The sequence below is a fragment of the Bombina bombina genome, chromosome 5, assembly GCF_027579735.1.
Source record: "Bombina bombina isolate aBomBom1 chromosome 5, aBomBom1.pri, whole genome shotgun sequence".
NCBI classification, from domain to species: Eukaryota; Metazoa; Chordata; class Amphibia; order Anura; family Bombinatoridae; genus Bombina; species Bombina bombina.
Window position 1 is genome coordinate 1,053,067,418 of NC_069503.1, and position 25,781 is coordinate 1,053,093,198.

The 25,781-nt window shown below is 39.1% G+C and overlaps 1 protein-coding gene across 1 annotated transcript in view; it reads right to left on the reverse strand.

Annotated features, from left to right (window-relative positions):
• Window positions 1-25,781, reverse strand: part of MRPL13 (mitochondrial ribosomal protein L13) — a 236,538-nt gene that overhangs the window by 118,181 nt on the left and 92,576 nt on the right. Inside the window, exon 4 of the mRNA XM_053715324.1 lies at window positions 22,144-22,204. Coding sequence (XP_053571299.1) covers window positions 22,144-22,204 — 61 coding nt within the window. The remainder of the gene's footprint in view (window positions 1-22,143; window positions 22,205-25,781) is intronic.

Genomic DNA, 25,781 nt, shown 5'->3' on the forward strand with positions numbered 1-25,781 from the left:
AGACATACTGGTGAGCTTGATTCTAATACCAATATTGTCCTTTATATACAGTGTTGCACTATTGTTTCTTTTTTTTCTCTTTCAGGTTTTTTCACCTTTTTTATATATTTTTTATATTTCTGTGAAATTGATTTTATGAACAGTATTTTTTATATATATATGGACTTCCATCATAGACACTAACAATACCACTTAACAGTTGGTAACCACCACCTCCGGATCTGGCACTTAGGGTGCTGAAGCGGCTCTATATTTAGGAGCACCCATACAGAATTTCTGTCCACCGTAATCCTTTGCCCTTCAAGATTTTTACCTAATTCTATACCTAATTTTATACTTTTGGATTGTGGATATAATAATTTTTGTTGTAATCTCTAAGGGATTATTCATCTATTTTTGAGGATACACACATCTTTTCCATCTGTCTCACATTTTTTTTTATTTGTTTCCCATTTTTTCACATATCGTATTGTTTTTTCACACTGGATTTAACATTCATCTAAAAGTAACATTTTGGTGTCAATTTTTACACCACCAGAACATATGGTTATACCCACACAAAATTTGGAAGATATCAAGATTGATCTATATTGAACTATATATTTTTTAGATTTCTTTTTGTATTTTTTCACTAGCGCTAGTGTGGATTCACATTCCTGTGGGGTGAGACACCTACTTTTGAATCAACGTCACGTTTTCTCACAGCCCTTCCTTCACTTGGTCCGGTAACGGATCTCACACACCTTTGATTGTATTACTTTGTGAATTTTGTATTGAAGTTTGAACGAATGTTTTCACATCATTATGTGCTGAGATTTTTATTGTCCCATTGAAAGTTGACTCATTGTTTATTGTTACACATCACATTGTTTCGATTTGAATCACAGTCCACACGTTGTTTCCATTTGCTGAAATTTGTCCAATTGTATGCACTATCTGACCTCACAGTCAGGCAACCAACTTACAAATCCATCCCAAACATACATATGATCTTTGGGGTTACATTCAAGGTCTTGTATAACTAAAAGAGCCAGTAACACAACTCCTGGAATATTTCATGGATCCATGAATAGAATTTGTGTATTTTTATATGAACATTGTGTTCCAACATTTTATCTGTGATTTTAACTTGAAAAGAATTTAGTCTCCAGCCTTTTAAGCTATTTAGCGCTTACTATCGCCCCATATTCTGATATCTACTATTTAGCCTGCTAGGAGGCTAATCTGTTAGTAAGCTTAAGGCATTTAAAAACTTTAGCGCTCGGTACTCATACCTATGCATGTAAAAGTTTGTCATGACAACTATCACAAAATACAGCCGGAGAAACAGTTACCACAAGTTTAAAACAAATGCACTTATCTTTGGTAGAACCAACATCATACAGCAGGATTCCAGTAGTAGATTCTGAGACAGGGTCAGATTGAGACATCTTGCAATATGTAAGAGAAAAAATAACATATAAAGCAAAATTATCAATTTCCTTGTATGACAGTTTCAGGAATGGGAAAGAAATGCAAACAAAATAGGCCTCTGGAAACCAGAAGCAAAAAGAAATGAAGTCTTAAATAATGTCAAAAAGTTTGGCGCCAAGTATGATGCCGACAACTGACAAAATATTTTTTGGTGCCAAAAACGTCTGCAACAAACACGAGCGTCCTAGATGACGCAAGCTCGTGAAAAAACTCTGCGCCAACTAAGACGCCGGAAATGACGAAATTACGTCAACAAACGTAATTCTCGCGCCAAAAGAGTCTTGCGCCAAGACTGACGCAACAAAATTTTAGCATTTTGCACTGTCGCGAGCATAACAGCCCGCAATTTAGAAAAGAGAGTCAATTTGAAAACTTCAGGTAAGAATTTTTTTTTTTTTTTTATATGCATGTCCCAGATATGAAACTGACAGTCTGCAAAAAGGAAATATACTGATGAACCTGAATCATGGCAAATATAAGAATAAACATATATTTAGAACTTTAAATATAAAGTGCCAAACCATAGCTGAGAGTGTCTTAAATAAAAGAAACATACTTACCGAAAGACACTCATCTACATAAAGCAGATAGCTAAACCAGTACTGAAACTAGAATCAGCAGAGGTAATGGTATATAAGAGTATATCGTCGATCTGAAAAGGGAGGTAGGAGATGAATCTCTACGACAGATAACAGAGAACCTATGAAATAGATCCCTGTTAGGATGACCATTATATTCAATAGGTAATACTCCCTTCACATCCCTCTGTCATTCACTGCACTCTGAGAGGAACCGAGCTTCAAAAAGCTGAGAAGCGCATATCAACGTAGAAATCTAGCACAAACTTACTTCACCACCTCCATAGGAGGCAAAGTTTGTAAAACTGAATTGTGGGTGTGGTGGGGGGTGTATTTATAGGCATTTTGAGGTTTGGGAAACTTTGCCCCTCCTGGTAGGATTGTATATCCCATACGTCACTAGCTCATGGACTCTTGCCAATTACATGAAAGAAATAGTCATGGGCGGCACTATTCTGCTTAGAGGTAAGAAGATAAAATAGTTAGGGGTGGCACTATTCTGTGGAGAGGTAAGAAGATAAAATAGTTAGGGGTGGCACTATTCTGTGGAGTGGTAAGAAGATAAAATAGTTAGGGGTGGCACTATTCTGCGGAGAAGTAAGAAGATAAAATAGTCAGGGGTGGCACTATTCTGTTAAGAGGTCAGAAGATAAAATAGTCAGGGGTGGAACTATTCTGCTAAGAGGTAAGAAGATAAAATAGTTAGGGGTGGCACTAATCTGCGGAGAGGTAAGAAGATAAAATAGTCAGGGGTGGCACTATTTTGCTGAGAGGTAAGAAGACAAAATAGCCAGGGGTGGCACTATTCTGCTGACTTTGTAAGAAGATAAAATAGGGGTGGCAATATTCTACTGAGAGGTAAGAAGATAAAATAGGGGTGGCAATATTCTGCCGACAGGTAAGCAAATCGGAAAGAAGATGAAATGGTTACGTTGGAACATACATGAGCATTACAGAATTTCTGTAGCTCCTTAAAGGAACAGTAAAATACAACGTATTAAAGTAATAGTACAGAAAGAAAATTTATGCTTACCTGATAAATTTGTTTCTTTTTAGAGATGATGAGTCCACGGATTACATCCTTACTTGTGGGATTACGCCTCCTGGTCAGCAGGAGGAGGCAAAGAGCACCACAGCAGAGCTGTATATATAGCTCCTCCCTTCCCACCCACTCCAGTAATTCGACCGCAGTTAGGAAGAGAAAGGAAAAGCCAAGGCGCAGAGGTGTCTGAAGTTTACAAAAATTAATAACCTGTCTCAAAGAACAGGGCGGGCCGTAGACTCATCGTGTCTAAAAAGAAACAAATTTATCAGGTAAGCATAAATTTTCTTTTCTTTTTAAAGACACGATGAGTCCACGGATTTCATCCTTACTTGTGGGATACAATACCAAAGCTATAGGACACGGATGAAAAGGGAGGGATAAGACAGGGGACCTAAACGGAAGGCACCACTGCTTGAAGAACCTTTCTCCCAAAAACAGCCTCAGCCGAGGCAAAGGTATCAAATTTTTAAAATTTAGAAAAAGTGTGAAGAGAAGACCAAGTTGCAGCCTTGCAAATCTGTTCAACAGAAGAATCATTTTTGAATGCCCATGAGGAAGCAACAGCCCTAGTGCAATGAGCCATAATTCTTTCAGGAAGCTGCTGTCCAGCAGTCTCATATGCAAAACGGATGATACTCTTCAGCCAAAAAGAAAGAGAGGTAGCCGTAGCTTTCTGACCCTTCCGTTTTCCCGAGAAAAAAAAACGACAAATAAAGAAGACGATTGACGAAAATCCTTAGTTGCTTGCAAGTAAAATTTTAAAGCACGGACCACGTCCAAATTGTGTAGCAGACGTTCCGTCCGAGAAGAAGTAATAGGACACAAGGAAGGAACCATAATTTCCTGATTAATGTTCTTGTCTGAAGTAACTTTAGGAAGAAAACCAAGTTTAGTACGTAACACCACCTTATTCGAATGAAAAATAAGGTAAGGAGAATTATATTGTAATGCCGAAAGCTCAGATACTCGTCGAGCAGAAGAAATGGCAACAAGAAACAAAACTTTCCAAGATAATAACTTAATATCTATTGAATGCATAGGTTCAAACTGAACCCCTTGAAGAACCTTAAGAACTAAATTTAAACTCAATGGAGGAGCAATAGGTTTAAACACAGGCCTGATTCTAATCAAAGCCTGACAAAAAGATTGAATATCTGGTACGTCTGCCAGACGCTTGTGCAACAAAATAGATAAGGCAGAGATCTGCCCCTTTAGGGAACTTGCTGATAAACCCTTCTCCAGTCCCTCTTGGAGAAAAGACAAAATCCTGGGAATCCTAACTCTACTCCAGGAGTAGCCCTTGGATTCACACCAGTAAAGATATTTGCGCCATATCTTATGATAAATCTTCCTAGTTACTGGCTTATGCGCCTGAATTAAGGTATCTATGACCGAATCAGAAAAACCTCGCTTGGCTAAGATTAAGCGTTCAATCTCCAAGCAGTCAGCTGCAGAGAAACTAGTTTCGGGTGACGGAAGGGACCCTGAATGAGAAGGTCCTTCCTCAATGGAAGTTTCCAAGGTGGCAGAGATGACATGTCCACCAGGTCGGCATACCAAATCCTGCGAGGCCACGCAAGGGCAATGAGGATCACTGACACCCTCTCCTGCTTGATTCGAGCAATAACTCGGGGAAGGAGCGCAAATGGGGGGGAGTAGATATGCTAGGCTGAAGGACCAAGGAACTGCCAAGGCATCTATCAGCTCGGCCTGGGGGTCCCTGGACCCGTATCTTGGAAGCTTGGCATTCTGACGAGATGCCATGAGATCCAACTCCAGCCGACCCCATCTGAGAATCAGGTTGGAGAATATCTCCCGATGGAGTTCCCACTCCCCTGGATGAAAAGTTTGCCTGCTCAGAAAATCTGCCTCCCAGTTGTCTACTCCGGGGATGTAGATTGCTGACAGATGGCAAGAATGGGCCTCCGCCCACTGGATTACCTTGGCCACTTTGTTCATCGCTAAGGAACTCCTTGTTCCTCCCTGATGATTGATGTAAGCCACCATCGTTATGTTGTCCGACTGGAATCTGATGAATTTTGTCAAAGCCAACTGAGGCCAGGCCTGAATCGCAATGAAGATCGCCCTCAGTTCTAGAATGTTGATGGGAAGGAGAGACTCTGTCTGAGTCCATACTCCCTGAGCCCTTAAAAAGCCCCAGACTGCTCCCCAACCTAAAAGGCTGGCATGCGTTGTTACAATTACCCATGAAGGTCTGCGAAAGCATGTCCCCTGGGATAGATGATCCAGAGACAACCACCATTGAAGAGATTCCCTCGTCTCCTGATCTAGGGTTATTCGAGGAGACAAATCTGCATAATCTCCATTCCACTGCCTGAGCATGCTTAGCTGCAGAGGCCTGAGACGAAACCGAGCAAACGGTATGATGTCCATTGCCGCCACCATCAATCCGATTACCTCCATGCACTGAGCCACTGACGGCCGAGGAGTGGACTGAAGCACTCTACCTCTGTCAGAAAAATTTTCATGGATAAAAAGTCGATTAGAGTTCCCAGGAAGGGTACCCTTGTCTGCGGGATTAAAGAACTCTTGTCCAGATTTACCTTCCACCCGTGGGTTCTCAGGAAGGATAGCACAATGTCGGTATGGGACCTTGTTAGCTGATAAGACGATGCCTAGATTAGAATATCATCCAGATAAGGCGCTACTGCAATGCCCTGCGGTCTTAGAACCGCCAGGAGAGCCCCCAGAACTTTTGTGAAAATTCTGGGTGCCGTGGCCAGACCGAAAGGGAGAGCCACAAACTGAAAATGTTTGTCCAGAAAGGCAAACCTCAGGAACTTGTGATGATCCACTTCAGATCCACTGTCGTCATAAATTGACCCGCCTGGATCAATGGAAGAATGGTACGAATAGTTTCCATCTTGAAAGATGGAACTCTGAGAAACTTGTTTAGACTCTTGAGGTCTAAGATAGGTCTGAAGGTTCCCTCCTTTTTGGGAACTCCAACTGATTTGAATAAAAACCCTGTTCCTGTATTGGAACGGGACAAATCACTCCCATGGAAGAGAGGTCTCTTACACAATTTAAGAACGCCTCTCTTTTTATCTGGTCTGCAGATAATCGTGAAAGAAGAAATCTTCCTCAGGTCCAAACAGGGTCTTCCCCTTATAAGGAATAGCCAGAAGTTTAGACTTGGATGACATATCCGCAGACCAAGGCTTCAACCATAAGGCTCTGCGGGATAAGATGGAAAAACCCAAACTCTTAGCAGCCAATTTAGTAATCTGCAGAGAAGCACCCGTAATAAACGAATTAGCTAATTTAAGAGCTTTAATCTGATCCTGTATCTCTTCCAAATTAGTCTCAGTCTTAAGAGATTCCGCAAGAGCATCAAACCAATAAGCTGCTGCACTAGTGACCGTAACAATGCAAGCAGCCGGTTGCAATAGCAAACCCTGGTGAACAGAGATCCTTTTAAGTAGACCCTCCAACTTCTTATCCATAGGATCTTTAAAAGCATAACTATCCTCAATAGGGAAAGTAGTCCGTTTAGCCAAGGTGGAAATAGCTCCCTCCACCTTAGGAACCATCTGCCTAGAGTCCCTGACAGCGTCAGCTATAGGGAACATCTTCTTGCAGATGGGAGAAGGAGAGAAGGGGATACCTGGTCTCTCCCATTCCTTAGAAATAATCTCTGAAGTTCTCTTGGGAACTGGAAAAACATCAGAGTAAGAAGGAACTTCTAAGTATCTGTCCAACTTACTCAACTTCTCCGGAGGGACCACTATTGAATCGAATTGAATTTTTTTTCTCTATAGTGTAGAGCCCTCTCAATGCATGAGGGACAAAAAGGAACAGGAGGTTCCACATTGGCATTCAAACACTTGGCACATGTAACATTCTGGACATCTTCCAAGTCCATAATAACTAAAAAGAAAGGAAAAATTGGTATTGGCCCTTTAAATTTTATAGGCCCCTTAAATTTGTAGCCAAAACACTCTATGTGTACAAGCACTAATATAAACACAGTCACTTAATACATCCTGAAAAATAACAGGATACTGTGCCTTTAAAAAATAAAACGTCCAACAATTTTACTGCACTGGATAATCTGTTACCCAATTTCTTTACTATGCTTTTTATCCAGAAAAAAGAAATGACACCTCCTCGACTCAACAGCTCTGCTGAGGCACCTACCTGCCACCCGGTACTCCGACCACTCTCCCAGCAAACTCCTGATCGGGTCTCAGAACGCTAAAAACCGCCTGCTTATCCAACCATGCGGTTTTAGCGTAACACCCGATAGCGATGAGGATCACTGATACACTGGATGTCGGGACTTCGTGACTTCTCTGACTGAAGTGCGCGAAAGCTAACCCCGCCCTTCGTGGGCGTCACGAAAAAACTGATCGCCGCTGTGTCATCCCAAGCGTAGCCCACAAAAGCACTGCCTTATACAGGAGCCTTCTTACTCAAAAAGCTCCAGATAAATATAGCCCCAAGCGTCTTGCCCACAGTACTTATAAACAGTGCCTAGCAGGGGAGCCCTCACCGTAAGAGCCCATGTCCTCCATGAACATAGTCCCAGCATAGGCCTGTAAAAGTGCCGTTTGCCTTGTCCAGTATGAAAGCCATACAAACTGTCTAATAGGGGAAGCCTTCACTTAGAGAGCCCATGTTCCCAATGACATATGAATAAGGAAGTGCATAGTCGTTTCTGAGATAAGATATGGCCCAGAAAAATAAAGACTGCACTTACCTCGATGCTGTCCGACAGCATGACAGCTCCCACAGGATCAAGAGGTCTTCTCCCTCCTATAGCCCTGTGGACACAGATAGGGCCTGAGTTAGTATCTGCTTAGGCCATCACCAGAAGGGCAGCAACACAGTATGGGAGGCGCAGTGAGAATTATGTCCCACCAGTTCCCATTGCTTTAAAGCCACCAATAGCTCTACTCTAGAGACTGACAAGGACTACGGCTACACCCTAGAATAAAATAGTACTCACTGGTACCATTTTAAAAATAATAAACTCTTGATTGAAGAATCTAATCTAACACCTCACTTTACCTCTTCCTATCACTAACACAGGCAAAGAGAATGACTAGAATGGGAGGGAAGGGAGGAGCTATATATACAGCTCTGCTGTGGTGCTCTTTGCCTCCTCCTGCTGACCAGGAGGCGTAATCCCACAAGGATGAAATCCATGTCTTTAAAAAGAAATACATGTTTCTAATGAGACGATGCAATCTATATTATAATAGCAAAATGTAATATAGATTAAATTAAATATACTACAAAATTCTCTTTATTGTTCCCTCCACCCATTTCCTAATCTTGCTGTAGTGTAGTGATGTTTAGAATGCCGTCACATGCTCTATCCCTTACTTAGAATGTGCGCACCCTGCACCCCCAGTTCATCTATAGTGTAAATCATTAGAGTCGGTCCTCTGGCTTAGATTTCACTAGGGGGTGCACCGCTATTACTGATAATGGGCTGTGTACAACAGCTTCACGTCAGCCATGTGGGCAGCTATGTGTTAGATTTAAAAAAAAAAAAACAGGCCGGAGAGGCAACAGCTTGTAATAAAAATTAAAAAAAGACTTTATAAAAATATATATATATGTTGTCTTCAAACACTTTACCTTTACTATCACTTTAATGTTTGCAAAGCATAAAGCATATTCATGACTGTAATTTCACAAGTGTATTTTTTACTCCTCCCTGAAATAGTGTGTCTGCTACAGCAGCTATGGTCATAAGATAGCCTATTTCAATATTATTCTACATTCTCTAAGAGATGGGTGAGGTTATTTGCTGAACTTTATATAGATGTCAAAAATATGGGGAGGAAGGAAATGAAATTAATCAACCACTGAATAAGCAGTAAATTTGTTAACCAATAACTTACGTTTCTAGAATCCACGCGCTGCCTGCTGATTTTAAACTCTTTAATTCTAGGGATGCGCATAATTTCATTAGTGAAACAAATGTAGAAAATGGTTGCAGTCTGTGGCATTAGCTAATTTTGGTGCTGGATTTATTACATTAAAAAACCAACACACAAATACCTGTGCTAATACAGAAGATTGCACTTTGCACTTATATTCTAAAAAGTCTGGCACTGAAATTACTGGAATGCTGCAGACCTTATCCATGTTTACATTAATTAAGCATATCCCTATCTAATACCCCATTACAAAAAATAAATAAAAAAATGCACTCATTTTGCCTATTGGATCTAGAAAATGTAGATTTACCACTGCTGTCAGAAAAGCTGCTGTGTATGCTGAGGAATTCAGAAGAATGACTAATGCATCCCCGTACAGGAATGGTTTCATGTGTTCAGAAGCTCATGTGTGTGTCACAGCAAAATAAACACTTGAGTGTGTACCAGGACTGCAAAGCAATGCAAATGTAAACAATAAATAAAATACAGAAATAAATGTTTTTTAAAATATATTTAATATGCAGATCTTTTCCAAAAATGTGATACATTAGTGATGCATGTTTATAAAACATAACTTATTTCTCTTTAAATGTTAGGTTTTACTGCCATCTAGTGTTTAATTTGCAATACAACAAGATTATGGAGCTTGCATATGAACAAATTAAGTCTTCCAGGGCCTGTTCTGTTGCAGTATAGAACGGAAATAAAAGGTATGACAATCTATTAAAGGGATAAAAAAAGACAGAGCATACCATTTTAAAAGCGAACCAAAATTACTTTTATCATCAAATTTGCTTTTCCCCCCATAATATTCTGTGTTGAAGCGATACCTAGGGAGGCATCTGGAGAACTACATGGCAGGAAATAGTGTAACAAACTAGTGCTTTTGCAAATGGATAACATTCTTGCAAAACTGCTGCTATATAGTGATCGAGAAATCAGATCCTAAGCTTACGTCCCGGCTTTTCAACAAAAGATATCAGGAGAATAAAACCAATTAATAATAGAAGTAAATTAGAAAGTTGTTTAAATTTGCCTTCTGTATCTGAATCATGAAAGAAACATTTTGGGTTTCATAACCTAAATAAATGCTAGCCATAATGATGTTTTTAAAGTAAAGATTAACCTCACAACATTGGGTAGGTGTTCTTATTTTTAACTTGTTTAACCCCTAAACACCATTAGGATGTTCCATGCCATCCTAGAAGCGCTGAGCTTTAACCTTAATCCTAACTTGTGCGGCCCCCTGCTCCCCCTCTATGTAAAAAAAAAAAAGTCACTGATACAATGTGACAACCAATTAGTGGAATCATTGGCTGGGTAAAAGTGGGAATTGGGGGTGGGTCGTATTTAGTATTAAGTAGGAATAAAATAAATAAATAACCCTTTCAGTTCTGTTTACATCTGGTCGTAACTTTTATTCTGTGATGAGTACAGTTTTATTTTTTGGGTAGTTTGTAGGGTTTATTTTGTTGGGTGGAAGTGGGAATTGGGAGGTGAAGTGTAAATTGTGGGGTGGGTTATGGGAAGTGTTAGGTAGGAGTAAAAATAAATAAATTCCCTTTTGCATCATGGCTTCATACTATTCCTCAGGAGAGGCTACATCATTCTCACGCGGTATTTAGAGAGTGACACCTTTGCTTTATCGGATAGTGAAACTCTAACAGCATCAGATATAGAGTTCCTATGTGAGACTTCTAGTGATGGTGCTTCCAATCTAACACCATCAAAAAGGAGGCGTCCAACGATTTCGGATAAAAATTGGGTACCCCCTAGCTTAACTGACCCTGAAATACCCCCATTTACAACAACTCCAGGCATCACAACCAGCATTTCTGTTTGTGAGCCAATACATTATTTTAACCTGCAGCCGACCAATAACATGTTTGAGAATATAAGTACTCAAACACATTTATGTGCCAGCTAGTATCAGTCGGCTAATCCAAACTCTCACCACGTTTAAAAAAAAAAAAAACACCTGGCACCTCATTTAACTTAAATTAAAATGTTTTGGGCACTGACCTTGCTAATGGGTATAGTGGGGGGAAAAAGCATACCTTCCTACTGACACCAGCACCCCATCCTGGCTACCCCTCTTTTCCAGGGATTATGAAGAGGGATAGATATGAACAGCTGCTGTGGTTTTTTAATTTTAATGATAAGGTCCAGTGCCCCCATAGAAATGTCCCCATACTTGACAAGCAATACAAGTTACAGCCCCTGATCAAACACCTGTCTGAATTTTTTTTTGAAAATTACACCCCTGACCAGAACATCTGTGTAGATGAATCCCTGATGAAATATATTGCATCTAAGCATCACGCTATGGAATAAAACTTTTTAAATTGTGCGAATGCACTGCAGGTTATACCTGAGCATTTTGCATTAATGAAGAGAAAGACAGCCATATTGATCCACTTGGTTGCCCAGATTCTATGGGCACAAATGACAAGATTGCGTGGGATCTCCTCCTACACTTGCTGAACAAAGGCTACAATCTATGTGTTGACAACTACTATAGCAGCATAGATTTATTTAAAATTGTTTTTTATTTTGAAACCCTGGCCTGTGACACAGTGCGCACAAATCACACATGTTGACCCCTGAAGCTGACATACAACAGAAACCGTACGGTCACAACATCAGCTTTACATCAAGATGAAGTGATGGCCCTTCAGTACACTGGCAAGAGACGTGTGCATGCTGTCCGTAATGGATGATGAGAGTACACGTCAGTGTCCGTCAGGGGAAAGGCTGCAGAAATACAAAAAACACAGTGCACTGCTGAGTACAGCAAATATATGGGGGAGTAGATTTAGCTGATCAGTGCATACAAACATTTCTGTTTCACCACAAGACCAACGCCTGGTACATAAAATTAGCCATATACTTAACACAGATAGCCTGTCTATAATTCATATGTGCCGTAGAAACAAACAGGGACGCCATACAATATCTTGTTATTTACACTAAAGCTTTTATCAGATATGTTGTTTAACCGGACCCCTAATCCTTCCACATTGGAATCAGAGAATGTCAAGAGACTTTGTAGCAAGCACTTTCCTTGTAGGACCCCCTCCCCCCACTAAGTCCTCCAAAATAAAAAGCATTTTATTAACCCATGAGACAAAAGCACTACCTATACTCCAAATACATCCCTCCAACAATCACTGCACTCTGAGGTGAAATAGGCCTCAATATGGTCTGAAAACCACTCTCACTGAAGAATCAAATGCAGATCTTCAGATTTTCAACCTCCTCCAGCAGAGGCAAAGACGAGACTAAGGTGCCAGTGAGGTTGGAGGTGTTTTATAGAGCTCTTAAGGTTTGAGAATCTTTGCCTCCTCCTAGTGGCAGGGAACAGTAATGTTTCATGAACTCATCAATTGTATGAAAGAAGACATTTAATTAACCCAGCATCCAACATTGGAAGGATGTCTCAGCTGAAATCTGTGGTATCAGTGTCAGGTTAGGGGTGATGGGGGAAGCAGACGTGGACTCCTTGCCCAATGTGCCTAGAGGCATATGGCTGCACCTCACTGAAGAGGCCCAAGGAGGCCAAAACAATTGTCTGAGGTAGCCATTTCCATTGTTCAGAGAAGAATTGCCTGGTATTTGGGCTGGACTGACCTTGTTAGGCAGGATCAGATTGCTATACTTCAACTTCAGGAAAGTTCTCCTCTGTGAAGAGCACAACTGGGCTAAAAGAAGGTACTCCCAGGTGATAACCGGGCCATAGATCAAGCCACTGAGCTGCTGTTAGTTCCTGGCAGATCGATTCACTATTTGTATGTATAACTGTCAGGTTACCACATGCATTCTCATGGAACCATTTCCTTAAAAAGTAGAAAAATATCCAAAAGCAGGCACTTTATGTCAAAGTCTAAACTTTATTAAATAAATTAAAATAGCATGTCAAAAGACATAAGGGTGTAAAAAAGGTCTGATGTGTATCGCCTCCCCAGGAACAGGATCATCAGTCTCAATCTTCACTTCATCCATACAAATAAGAAAAAAAATCAAACGTTTACAAGGAACCAAAGCAGTTCTCAACCATCTTTAGATCTGCAAATGTAGATTATCAAATGCTGAGAAAAAAACCCCGCTAGAAACTACTATTACTTATTTTCCATTTATATCTATTACATTATACACTAGATCCTACCTACAAATATGTTGCAGGATTTGATCACATGAAGAGTTCTGTAAACTCTCTTAAAAATTCCCAAATAAGGAACCTTGTTTGCACCCAGCTTCGTACCTGGGGGCCACTGCTTTAGTGAGGTAAGGGAGCTGTCATTTTAAAACCCAAGTTCTAATGTCACACGATTTTTTAAACAAAAGTCCTCTATTGAGCATGGGCAAGAAACTAAACAGGAGCTAGTGCAGGTGCTTCCATTACAAAGGTAACAACTCCTATGCCTATCTGTAGAGACCACAACTACCTTGTTGGGCTGTGACACAAATAAAGTAAAAAAAAAATTATTTTGAAATGATTGAAAATACATATTTCACTTTTTTCTGTGGTGCATCATTTTTTATTTCAACAATGAAATAGACTTAATTTCTCTTTAATTCTATTAATATATTCATTGAGTTACACCACACTGAGTGTAAAAATGTACATTTCCAGGCAAAAAGAGACAAAGTCTATAAAAAGGAAGAATTATTAACACTGAGAATAAAAGTGCAGCAAATATGTCCAAAATGTGTCAGTACACTGAGCAGGTGAAATCTTCACTTTTAAAAATCATAGCATGCATTTCTCCCTGAGGCATTTAAAAACTATTAACATCACAAAATGATTCATTGAAGTGGTAAATTTAGCCTGAGGGGAAAGGTTTGAAAGATGAAAAAATGGAGTTCTTCAGAAAAAGGAAAAAATATATATACAAATAATAAAAACACGCAACATAGCAGGTCTGCTGTGTATTTGTAAATTTCTCCTTTGATCACTGAGATTCCAAGACTAATGTAAACTATGTATTGCAGAGCTCTGACAGAAGTTAGTGGAGTGATTATGCAAAAGATTTTAGACATTTCGTTGCTTCCATAAAATAAAGGTTAGACAGTTAAAGGGATGATTAAGTCAAAGTTAAAGGGATAGTCTAGTCAAAATTAAACTTTCGTGATTCAGATAGAGCATGCAATTTTAAGCAACTTTCTTATTTACTCCTATTATCAATTTTTCTTTGTTCTCTTGGTATCCTTATTTGAAAAAGCAAGAATGTAAGCTTAGAAGCCGATCCATTTTTGGTTCAGAACCTGGGTAGCACTTGCTGATTGGTGTCTAAATGTAGCCACCAATAAGCAAGCGCTATCCAGGGTTCTGAACCAAAAATTGGGCGGCTCATAGGCTTACATTGCAGCTTCTTCAAATAAAGATACCAAGAGAATTAAAAAAATTGATAATAGGAGTAAACTAGAAAGTTGCTCTATCTGAATCATGAAAGAAAAAAGGTTGGGTTTCATATCCCTTTAAACTTAAATTGGATTGGATAGAGCATAACATTTTAAAAAACTTTCCAATTTACTTCTATTGATATTCTTTGTTAAAGAGTAATCTTAGGGGAGCTCAGGAGCGTGCACGTGTCTTTAGCCATTTGGCAGCAGTATTTGCAAATTTGTTTACAGCATTGTTATATACACTGTAGTTGAAAACACTGCTGCTATGGAATGCTAAAGAAACATGCTTTCTTCAGATTCAGATAGAGCATGCTATTTTAAGCAACTTTCTCATTTACACCTATTATCAATTTTTCTTCATTCTCTTGGTATCTTCATTTGAAAACCAGGAGTGTAAAGCTTAGGAGGAGGTCCATTTTTGGTTCAGAACCTGGGTAGCGCTTGTTGATTGGTGGCTAAATGTAGCCAGCAATTAGCAAGCCCTACCCAGGGTGCTGAAGGTGGGCTCCTAAGCTTACATGCCTGCTTTTCAAATAAAGATACCATGAGACTGAAGAAAAACTTTGAAAAAGAGTAAATTAGAAAGTTGCTTAATATTGCATGTTCTATCTGAATAATGAAAGAAAAAATGTGCGTTTCATATTACCCCATGTTTCATGATTCAGATAGAGAATACAATTTTAAACAACATTCCAATTTACTTGTATTATCTAACTTGCTTCATTATTTAGATATTCTTTGTTGAACAAATAACTATGCCCAAAAAAGAGTCAATCACACGAGGCATCTATGTGCAGCCACCAAGCAGCAGCAGAATCTATTTAGATATGCTTTTTAACAAAGGATTTCAAGAGAATTAAGCAAATTAGAAAAAATTGAAACTTGTTTAAGATGGCATGCTATTTCTAAATCATGAAAGAAAAAATGTGTTTCATGTCCCTTTAAAGTGGTTAAAGTGTGCATGATGTCTGATAACTGGTGACATCAGCACTGCTGAACAGTGCATGTGTGGGGTACAGAGCGCATTCACAACAAAAAGGGACCCATGTAGCCGTGATAGGTAAAGTATAATGACTATCACGGAGGGCTTGGATATAATTATATATTCAACATAAAATTGTTAGAAAAAAAAAAAAAATAGGTGCATATTACATTTCCACTCATCATATTTAGCACTTTACTTAAAGGGACATAATACTCATATGCTAAATCACTTGAAACTAATGCAGTATAACTGTAAAAAGCTGAGCATCTCTATGTAAAAAAGAAAGATATTTTACCTCACAATCTCCTCAGCTCAGCAGAGTAAGTTCTGAATAAAACATTATACTCAGCTGCTGCCCAGCTGCAGGTAAAAAAATAAAAAAAAATAAAGAAATGAACAGCAGCCAATCAGCATCAACAGTGCTGATGCCATGAACTTTTTTACTGTGATCTCATGAAATTTCACTTAACTCTCATGAGATTTCATAGTAGACTTCCTTAAACTAAATAAGGAAATAAGATGAGTGTGCACCGTGCATGAGAGCTCACTCCCTTATTTGTCCCGGGACAGACATACTGATTTGCTGCTTATAAGTCCCTTACAATGGGATGTGGCTACTGATGAATTTTTGAGGTAAAATATCTTTCTTTTTTACATAGAGATGTTCAGGTGACATTTTCTAGTCAGCTTTTTACAGCTATGCTGCATCACGTTCAAGTGTTTCAACATTTGGGTATCATGGCCCTTTAATAGAATAAAAATTATTTGGGTTAACTGTCCCTTTAAGCTCCTATAAGCCTATCTATGGTTTATAGCAATTTTATACATAGGTGCAAAACCCTGCTACCATAGAATGCTAAACACATGCACTCTCCTGATCTCCCATCAGGCTATCCTTCAACAAAGGATACCAAAAGAATAAAGCAAATTTGATAATAGAACTAAATGGAATAGATGTTTAACCTCTTAGTGACTGTCACGGATACCAGACACCCAAGGCTAACCCCCACCCCCTTATTACCTCACCCCTGTTTTTTCTCAGCGGTTTTGGGCTCCTCAGAGCAACTGCGATCTCTGGAAGCTTTTGGTTGCTTGTTTTTGTCACCAGTACTTTGTCAGAGAAGGCTGGTCGGGCTCCTGGAACTCCCGGTTGGCCGCGTCACAACGGACACCCGCCTAACCCCTCTCAGGCTGGCCGAGCTCCTGGAACTCCCGGTCGGCCACAGAACAGCAGGACAACCGCTACATTTAACCCTCGTCGCTCCAGCAGCCCTTTGTCCCAGAGCTCCGCTCTATTGAGGATGGGTAGCAACTAGGGAGGACAAGAGGTGGTGGAATTGCCGGAGGAGAGCTACTTTGGGAACTGGGGGTTTCGGACACTCCTACCCCCAATATTTACCGGGCTGTAACTCCGGTCCCCAGTAACGAATCACGCCGCTTTTTGGACTGTGGCATCTGGGGACTGAGAGCTTTCAAATGGGATCACCCTGAAACCGTCACCCCTGGGTCCTGGGATTCTGTGGGACTATGGCTGCTATGGAGGTGCCGGTCTGTCAAGAGGTGCGGGAATGGCGGGAAAATTGTGGGATTGTCCGGTGTTTAATCAAGATGAGCTTTGTGTATAAAAGAGTGTGTGTTTTCCAATAAAATCAGTTCCTGTTTCACTTGAATGTATGTCTAGTTATTTGGGTGGGCTCCAGCTAAAATCACTTTCCTGGGCTACATAGCAGCCTGTTCCAGGCAGAGGAAGGACCCTCTGGCAGAGCTACCTAGTCTGGGTAGCCGGAGTCTGCCACAGGGTAGGACCCTGAATACTGGTGCTGTCAGGCATCAGGGGTGGCTACAGGCTTTGGTCACTTGCCAGCTACATAGCTGCAGTCAGCAGGGAGGAAGCAGGACACGTTTGGTGGAGCTACCCAGTCAGGGTAGCCGGGGTATCCGTCACAGTGACCACAGCACTTTTCAATTTTCTTACCGTTTGGTACTAGGGTTATTTTTACATTTCTGCAGTGTTTGTGTTTAGCTATAATTTTCCTCATTTACTGTACCCACACATATTATATACTGAGGACTTTCTAAAGATACCATTATTTTCATGATATATTATAATTTACTATAAAAAAATGATAAAATATAATGAAAAAAATGGGAAAAAAACACTATTTTTCTAACTTTGACCCCCAAAATCTGTTACACATTTACAACCACCAAAAAACACCCATGCTAAATAGTTTCTAAATTTTGTCCTGAGTTTAGAAATACCCAATGTTTACATGTTCTTTGCAAGTTATAGGGTAATAAATACAAGTAGCACTGTTACATTGTAACACTGATATCTGTCAGGAATCCCTGAATAACCCTTCACATATATATATATTTTAGTAGACAACCAAAAGTATTGATCTAGGCCAATTTTGGTATATTTCATGCGATATTTCCCCGCCAAATGCGATCAAATAAAAAAAAAAATAGATACCTTTTTCACTAACTTTAGGTTTCTCACTGAAATTATTTACAAACGGTGTGTACAATTATGGCACAAATGGTTGTAAATGCTTCTCTGGGATCCCCTTTGTTCAGAAATAGACATTTATGGCTTTGGCGTTGCTTTTTGGTAATTAGAAGGCCGCTAAATGCCGCTGCGCAGGACACGTGTATTATGCCCAGCACTTAAGGGGTTAATTAGGTAGCTTGTAGAGTTAATTTTAGCTTTAGTGTAGAGATCAGCCTCCCACCTGACATATCCCACCCCCTGATCCCTCCTTGCCCCCCCTCAAACAGCTCTCTTCCCTCCCCCAACTCACAATTGTCACCGCCATCTTAAGTACTGGCAGAAAGTCTGCCAGTACTAAAATAAAATATAATTTTTATTTATTCTGCAGTGTTGGATCCCCCTTAGCCCCCAACCTCCCTGATCCCCCCCAAACAGCCCTCTAACCCTCCCCCCTCTACTTATTTGCCACCATCTTGGGTACTGGCAGCTGTCTGCCAGTAGCCAGTTTGCTTAAAAAAAAAAAGTGCTTTTGCTTTGGCAAAAAAGACAATTTTCTGTAGTGTAGCTGCCCCCCCCTCAATAGCCTACCCCCTCCCCATCCCATATCCCCCTTTCCCTCTCCCTCCATCATATCACCTTGTATGTAATTTATGTTAAAGTAGTAGCGCGCACGCGCAACACACACCCGTGCACAACCATCCACACGCTCCCAACCACTTGCGCGCACTGGATCAGGAAGTGATCCAGCAATGGGCCGCCCACCCTCCTCCCTGCTATGGCTCCCACCCACCAACGATCGGTGTTCTGTCGAGAACTCCAATTCCTCGAAAACTCCAATCTGACATCACTTCCGGTGAGTCTTCTGTTTTCACTGTTTTCCCTGTCTTGGGGGGCGCACCGCTGATCCTCTTGCATACACCCTAAGTAAACCTTGGGGAATGAGGTTTACAAGGGGGGCTTTGCCCCTCCTTGAACCCCCCAAGCGGAGGCAAAATAGATAGTGAAGATAGGCGATTGCAGCGCCCATCTGATTGCTTGTGAATCCTGTCACTCACTGAGACACGGACCAATCAGATGTATGGAATCACTGGAAGTGACGTCAGATTGGAGTTTTCGATGTATTGGAGTTCTCGATAGAACATCGGCACCATTGCTGGCCGATGCAGAGAGGGCCACAGAGTGGCTTCTCTCTGCATCGGTGGGTAAAAAAAAAAAAAAAGGTATTGCAGTGTTACCTCAATATTGATATCTAGAAAGCGGCTGGAAGGGAAATTCTAGTGTAAAAGTTAAAATGCTCCAATTCACTGGTGTCCCTTGCCAGAGTGCTAAATAGGAGCGGAACCGGAATGTAGAAGCCAAATACTGTCCATATTCTGATCAGAAGGTGCAATGTATTGTGGCCCCAGGGCAGCACTAAAGCTCTGTGATGAACATGTTTGCAGGGGTTAAGTAAATAGTTTGCAAAGAACACTGGTATTAAAATAACTTGCTCTAATAACTGAATTTTTTTAAATATATAATGCCCCTTTCAAATAATCCAGTCTAACATAATTTGAGTGTCTAAATAGTAATATTTACATATGCAGGTACAAATTCACAAGTGTTGAATTCCAAAAATCAAAACTTTTTTTCATATTTTTTTTTAAAAAAAAGTAATTTTTACCCACAATTAAAGGGACACTGAACCTATTATCAATTTTTCTTCATTCTCTTGCTATCTTTTTTTGAAAAAGTAGGCATCCAAGCTTTTTTTGGTTTCAGTACTCTGGACAGCACTTTTTTATTGGTGGATGAATTTATCCACCAATCAGCAAGGACAACCCAGGTTGTTCACCAAAAATGGGCCGGCATCTAAACTTACATTCGTGCATTTCAAATAAAGATACCAAGAGAATGAAGAAAATGTGATAATAGGAGTAAATTAGAAAGTTGCTTAAAATTTCATGCTCAATCTGAATCACGAAAGAAAAAATTTGGGTACAGTGTCCCTTTAAGTCAGAAACTTCTTTGCGGTAATCTTTGGGTTGTTTTTTTGTGGTCTAAAATGCTAATGCTCCTCTATATTTATTTAAAACAACGGTTATCTTTCTATCTTTATGATGGAACTATGTATACAAAAGTAATAAAAAGTATATAAAAACTACCTTAGGTTACATGCATAGGCTTTATTATCATATGCAGATATTGCCTATATGACATAAGATATTCCTAATACAATTGGTGCGATTCTACAGACGCAAATATACAAAATATTCCAAAATCCAAATCATTTCTGGTACCAAGAAGTTTGGATAACTGATTTCCTACCTGTACCTACAGATAAATCTATCAAAGCAGATGTATTATAGTCCCCAATTGGTTTATTAAAGCATCAATCATGGTTTATTTATTATATATTTACAATAAAAGCCTTTTCTCTGTATGTTACATTACTGCTTGAATAGAAGTAATTCTGTATAACGGGACTGTAAAGTCGAATCTAAACTTTTTAATTTAACCAAAAGCACAAATTTAAACGTAAATGGTTATATTGCATTGTTATTAGTTTAATAGCTGCAGACTGCGATTCAGAACAGTTCGGCTTGAGCAGTGGTCAAGATCCACATATCAATTATCCTGACACAGAGCATTGTCCTAACGCTAGACAAAAATGGTAATCATAAACATATTGAAAGAGGATATAAACAGAACAAAATTAAAAGCCACAAACTGATTACTTAATTGCTAGGCCCGCAACCCAGGAACAGGTAGCTCAAAGCATCTGAGCCAATAACAAGAGGTATACGTGCAGCCACCAATCAGCTTCTAGCTCCCAGTAGCACATTGCTGCTCCTGAGCCTATTATTCTTCTAAATGTACCCTTTAACCAAGGGAATGAAGCAACTTTGATAATAGAAGTATATTGGAAAGTTGTTTAAAACTACACGCTCTATATGAATCATAAAATTTTAATTTTGAATTTAATGTCCTTTTAAGTTGATTGTTTTTAAATGAAATTTTCATGTATATTGCAAAAGGATTTCTAAAGTAAAAAGGCAGCAAAGGCAGCAAGCATACAGAAAAGTCATCCAGTAGTGAAGATATGTACAAAACCAATGATGTTAATGTTATTCCCAGAAAGTTTAGAAACAATGTTGATGCAGTTTTCTTTTGCAGTAAATCTAGGTGCTGGGATGCAGTGAACATTTGTAAAGAAAGCTTTTCCTGCATAGTCGCAGCACTCTTGATTTCCATGTAAAAGTTTATTAGGTAAAGAGACATGGAAACAAAGACTGGAACTTGTGCAATACAGAAAGAATGTAAGTACTATAAAAAAACAGTCATGCCTTTATTTAGATCACATGACATTACAACTAATGACATCACTGATCATATGACCTTCAGCAATGACAACATAAGCTTCTGAAACACTTTTGGCATGTGAATACATATTTTGCTTTTTGAAGTATCAGAGCAAATGGTTTGGCAAATCTTTGTCACTAAAGAAAAATACTTTTTGGTGAATATATAGCACCGGTTTATCATCATAAGAGATAAGATGTTGAATAGACATTTTACATTGGTACAGTGTTGCTGTGAATTAGGAGATGTGTTGAAGAAGGGTGACACAGTAACATTAGCTTTTGGTTGCTGTACCTTTACTAAGTACAGAACAAAAGAGATGATATGTAAGGATTGTGGTGCTATCCTAATCTAACTGCACTGCTAGTACTTCAGCATATAGAGACCATTTTACCTTGTGCTAGTTATGCTTTGGTGATAGAACCATGTGAGAAGATGTTGTGAGAAAGCTTCATTGCAATCTTTGTGTATAATGAAAACAAATTTTTTGCTGTAGTATTTACATTTAGCAATATACTACAGTATGCTCTCTGTGCATATGCTTTATGATGCATTAGCATATGATTTCAAAATAAATAAAATAAATGAATAGGCATGTGCATACATGGGTATAGAGGGCAATCATTCCTGGGGCAATTCACAAAATATCATTTATTTATTTTTAATCATCATCACATTTTGTACAGAAGACTAAAAACAAATACAAAAAGGAGGAGAGCCTTGCTTGGAAAAGTTTGATATGAAGAGATACCCTGTATATTCAAACCAAGGATTATTTAAGAAATATAAAGTTACTAAGATGTGCTGGAAAATGTCACAGCAGTATTTTAAAAACGACTATTCCCTTGTGAAGTATATGCACTTTATAAAGATTTATACCCCAGCCAACACGTGCAAATACTCACTGCGGTTGGGTCTCTCTGGTGAAGGTGAGCTGCAGTCACCTGTCTGAAGCCTCCAGGATAACTGACAAAGAACAGAAAAAAAAGATAACTAAGAGCTTTTGCAGGCTGATAAGCTTTAAACGGAAATGCAACACATGTTTTTCATTTATAATTGTGTATAGTGTGTGTGGTTTTAAACAACTTTTAAGTTTACATCTATTATCTAATCTGTTTTGTTCTATTGGTATCCTTTAATGAACAATTAAGTCTAGGTAGGCTCAGGAGCTGTTGATTGGTGGCTACACATATTTGCCTCATGTTATTGGCTAAACCTATGATTTCAGCTAGCTCACAGTAATGCACTGCAGCTTTTTCAACAAAGGATACCAAGAGAATGAAGCAATCAAATAATAGAACTAAATTGTAAACTTGTTTAAAACCATATGCTCTCTCTCAATCAGGAAATGCAATTTATGTCCCTTTAAGTTAATTCTAATGCAAGTATCATTTTATTTCTTTCATTTTTTATTATTAGAGACACTCAGACACAAGGCTACACAAGGCTTTGTACTCTTATGTACTGTTAAGATCATAAGTATTTCCCTCTAAGCGCAATGAAAAAACTAGGTAAAACTACACGAAAACATGCAAAATAAATATTAAAAGTGCACTGCAAAGTTTTTTCCTCTTATGCATAATAAAACAACTAATTCATGTGCACAATCGTTTTATATCGACACTTCTAAGGCACTAGCTCATGTGATTGAGCATGTGAAAGGTTTACACTGGAATACACATATATGCATTTTGTGATTGGTTAATGGCTATCACATGATGCAGGGGAAGAAAAATTCAACCAACTGAAATCTGTCAGAAAAAAAAATAATCTACTACTCATTTGAAATTAAAGGTAAATGAAACCCAAAATATTTTTTGATTCAGATAGAGAATACTGAGCTTTTCTAGAAATGATTTTCAACAAAGGCTATAATGTAAGTAAATTGGAATGAGTTTAAACTTGCATGCTCTTTCTAAATCAAGAAAGATTTTTTTTGTGTTTTTGTCCCTTTAAGTGCTTTTGCATTGTTTTTATTATGCATTTGTCGATTCTCCAAATCTACTGTATTTAATGTCCCTTTAAGTTTAATGTCACTTTTAATTAGATTGCAAAAGTGATTTCCACATCCTGTCTTTACCAGAGCAGGCCATGGTATAGGTGACTCAATCGGCTTATCTGCACTTTGTTAATATATTGTAAAGCATGAATCAATTTTGATTTCAGAAAACGCATCAAAGAAAAGGCTCTGTACAAATATGAAGTATCACTTTAGCACATCATGATTTTTATTTGTTTTTGATTTAATGGGCTTCAGTTATGAAGCTGCAGAAACAGTTTCTGGACCCTTGAGGTGTAGGCTCGCTCATGTGACTGCTGCTTCCTAACCTCTCCACCACCTCAGCGGTGGCAGAGTTAAAAGTTGAAGCACTTGAAAGTAATGCAGAATAGCTGTAAAGAGCTGACTAGAAAATATCACCTAAACAGATCTATATAAAATTTACCTCAAAACTTCCTCAGTAGCCACATCCCATTTGCAAGGTAGCGTGCATATGGCATGTACAGACACAGTCATGTTTTTTCCCCAACTCAGTTTAAGGAGGTTTACTATGAAATCTTGCAAGATTTCACTGAAATCTCATAAGATCTCAGTAATGCAAAGCAAGACCTCAGCACTGAGGATGCTGATTAGCTATGGTTGTTTTGTTTTTTTCAACTTCCAGCTGAAAGCAGCTAAAGCATAACTGTTCACAGAGCACTTACTCTGGTGAGCTGAAGAATTGTGAGGTAAAACATCTTCCTTTTCTAAATAAAGATGTTCAAGTTATATTTTCAAGTCAACTTTTTACAGTTAAGATGCACCACTTTCAAGTGATTTAGCATATGGGTATTATGTTCCTTGAAAGCATCCCAGACTGATTCATCCAGGATGATTGACAGGCCCTGCTCTCATGCAATTTGTTATTACTTGTGCAATGAATTCAAACAGCAGATGCTGCATCGCTGCCTGGGAACACAGGAAGGCTCTCTATCTGGAATCTGTTGAAAAATGTTTTCAAATTTAAAGGAAAATTAAACTCTGAATACTATTCCACATAAAAATATTTAATTATGCATAAATAAATGAACTTTACAATACACAGTTGCAAGAAAAAGTTTGTGAACCCTTTGGAATGACCTGGATTTCTGTATTGATTACTCATAAAATGTGGTCTGATTTTCTTCCTAGGAGTTGGTGTCCTGCAAAGATCATTTCAAGAGTACAAAAGGCAATCATGAAAGAGGTGGAAGTGAACCCAGGAGTAATAGCAAAGACCTCCAGAAAACTCTGCAAACTGCAAAAGTCTTTGTTCATGGGTCGCCCATTAAAAAAATACTGAACAAGAATGGTGTTCAATGGAAGGACAACAAGAAGGTTGTTTAAAAAAAAATAATAAAATAAATAAAAATAAACATTTGGGCATGTCTCAAGTTTACCCAAGACCACCTGGATGTTGCACAAAGCTTCTGGGGAAAAAAGTATTTTTGGGAAAAAACATAATTTATGCTTACCTGATAAATTTATTTCTCTTGTAGTGTAGTCAGTCCACGGGTCATCCATTACTTATGGGATTATATCTCTTCCCAACAGGAAGTTGCAAGAGGATCACCCAAGCAGAGCTGCTATATAGCTCCTCCCCTCACATGTCATATCCAGTCATTTGACCGAAACAAGACGAGAAAGGAGAAACCATAGGGTGCAGTGGTGACTGGAGTTTAATTAAAATTTAGGTCTGCCTTAAAAGACAGGGCGGGCCGTGGACTGACTACACTACAAGAGAAATAAATTTATCAGGTAAGCATAAATTATGTTTTCTCTTGTTAAGTGTAGTCAGTCCACGGGTCATCCATTACTTATGGGATACCAATACCAAAGCTAAAGTACACGGATGATGGGAGGGACAAGGCAGGAACTTTAAACAGAAGGAACCACTGCCTGAAGCACCTTTCTCCCAAAAATAGCCTCCGAAGAAGCAAAAGTGTCAAATTTGTAAAATTTTGAAAAAGTGTGAAGTGAAGACCTAGTTGCAGCCTTGCAAATCTGTTCAACAGAGGCCTCATTTTTAAAGGCCCAGGTGGAAGCCACAGCTCTAGTGGAATGAGCTGTAATTCTTTCAGGAGGCTGCTGTCCAGCAGTCTCATAGGCTAAACGTATTATGCTATGAAGCCAAAAGGAGAGAGAGGTAGCCGGAGCCTTTTGACCTCTCCTCTGTCCAGAGTAAACGACAAACAGGGAAGAAGTTTGACGAAAATCTTTAGTTGCCTGTAAATAGAACTTCAGGGTACGGACCACGTCCAGATTATGCAAAAGTCGTTCCTTCTTTGAAGAAGGGTTAGGACATAAAGATGGAACAACAATCTCTTGATTGATATTCCTGTTAGAAACCACCTTAGGTAAAAACCCAGGTTTAGTACGCAGAACTACCTTGTCTGAATGGAAAATCAGATAAGGAGAATCACAGTTTAGGGCAGATAACTCAGAGACTCTTCGAGCCGAGGAAATAGCCATCAAAAACAGAACTTTCCAAGATAATAGCTTAATATCAATGGAATGGAGGGGTTC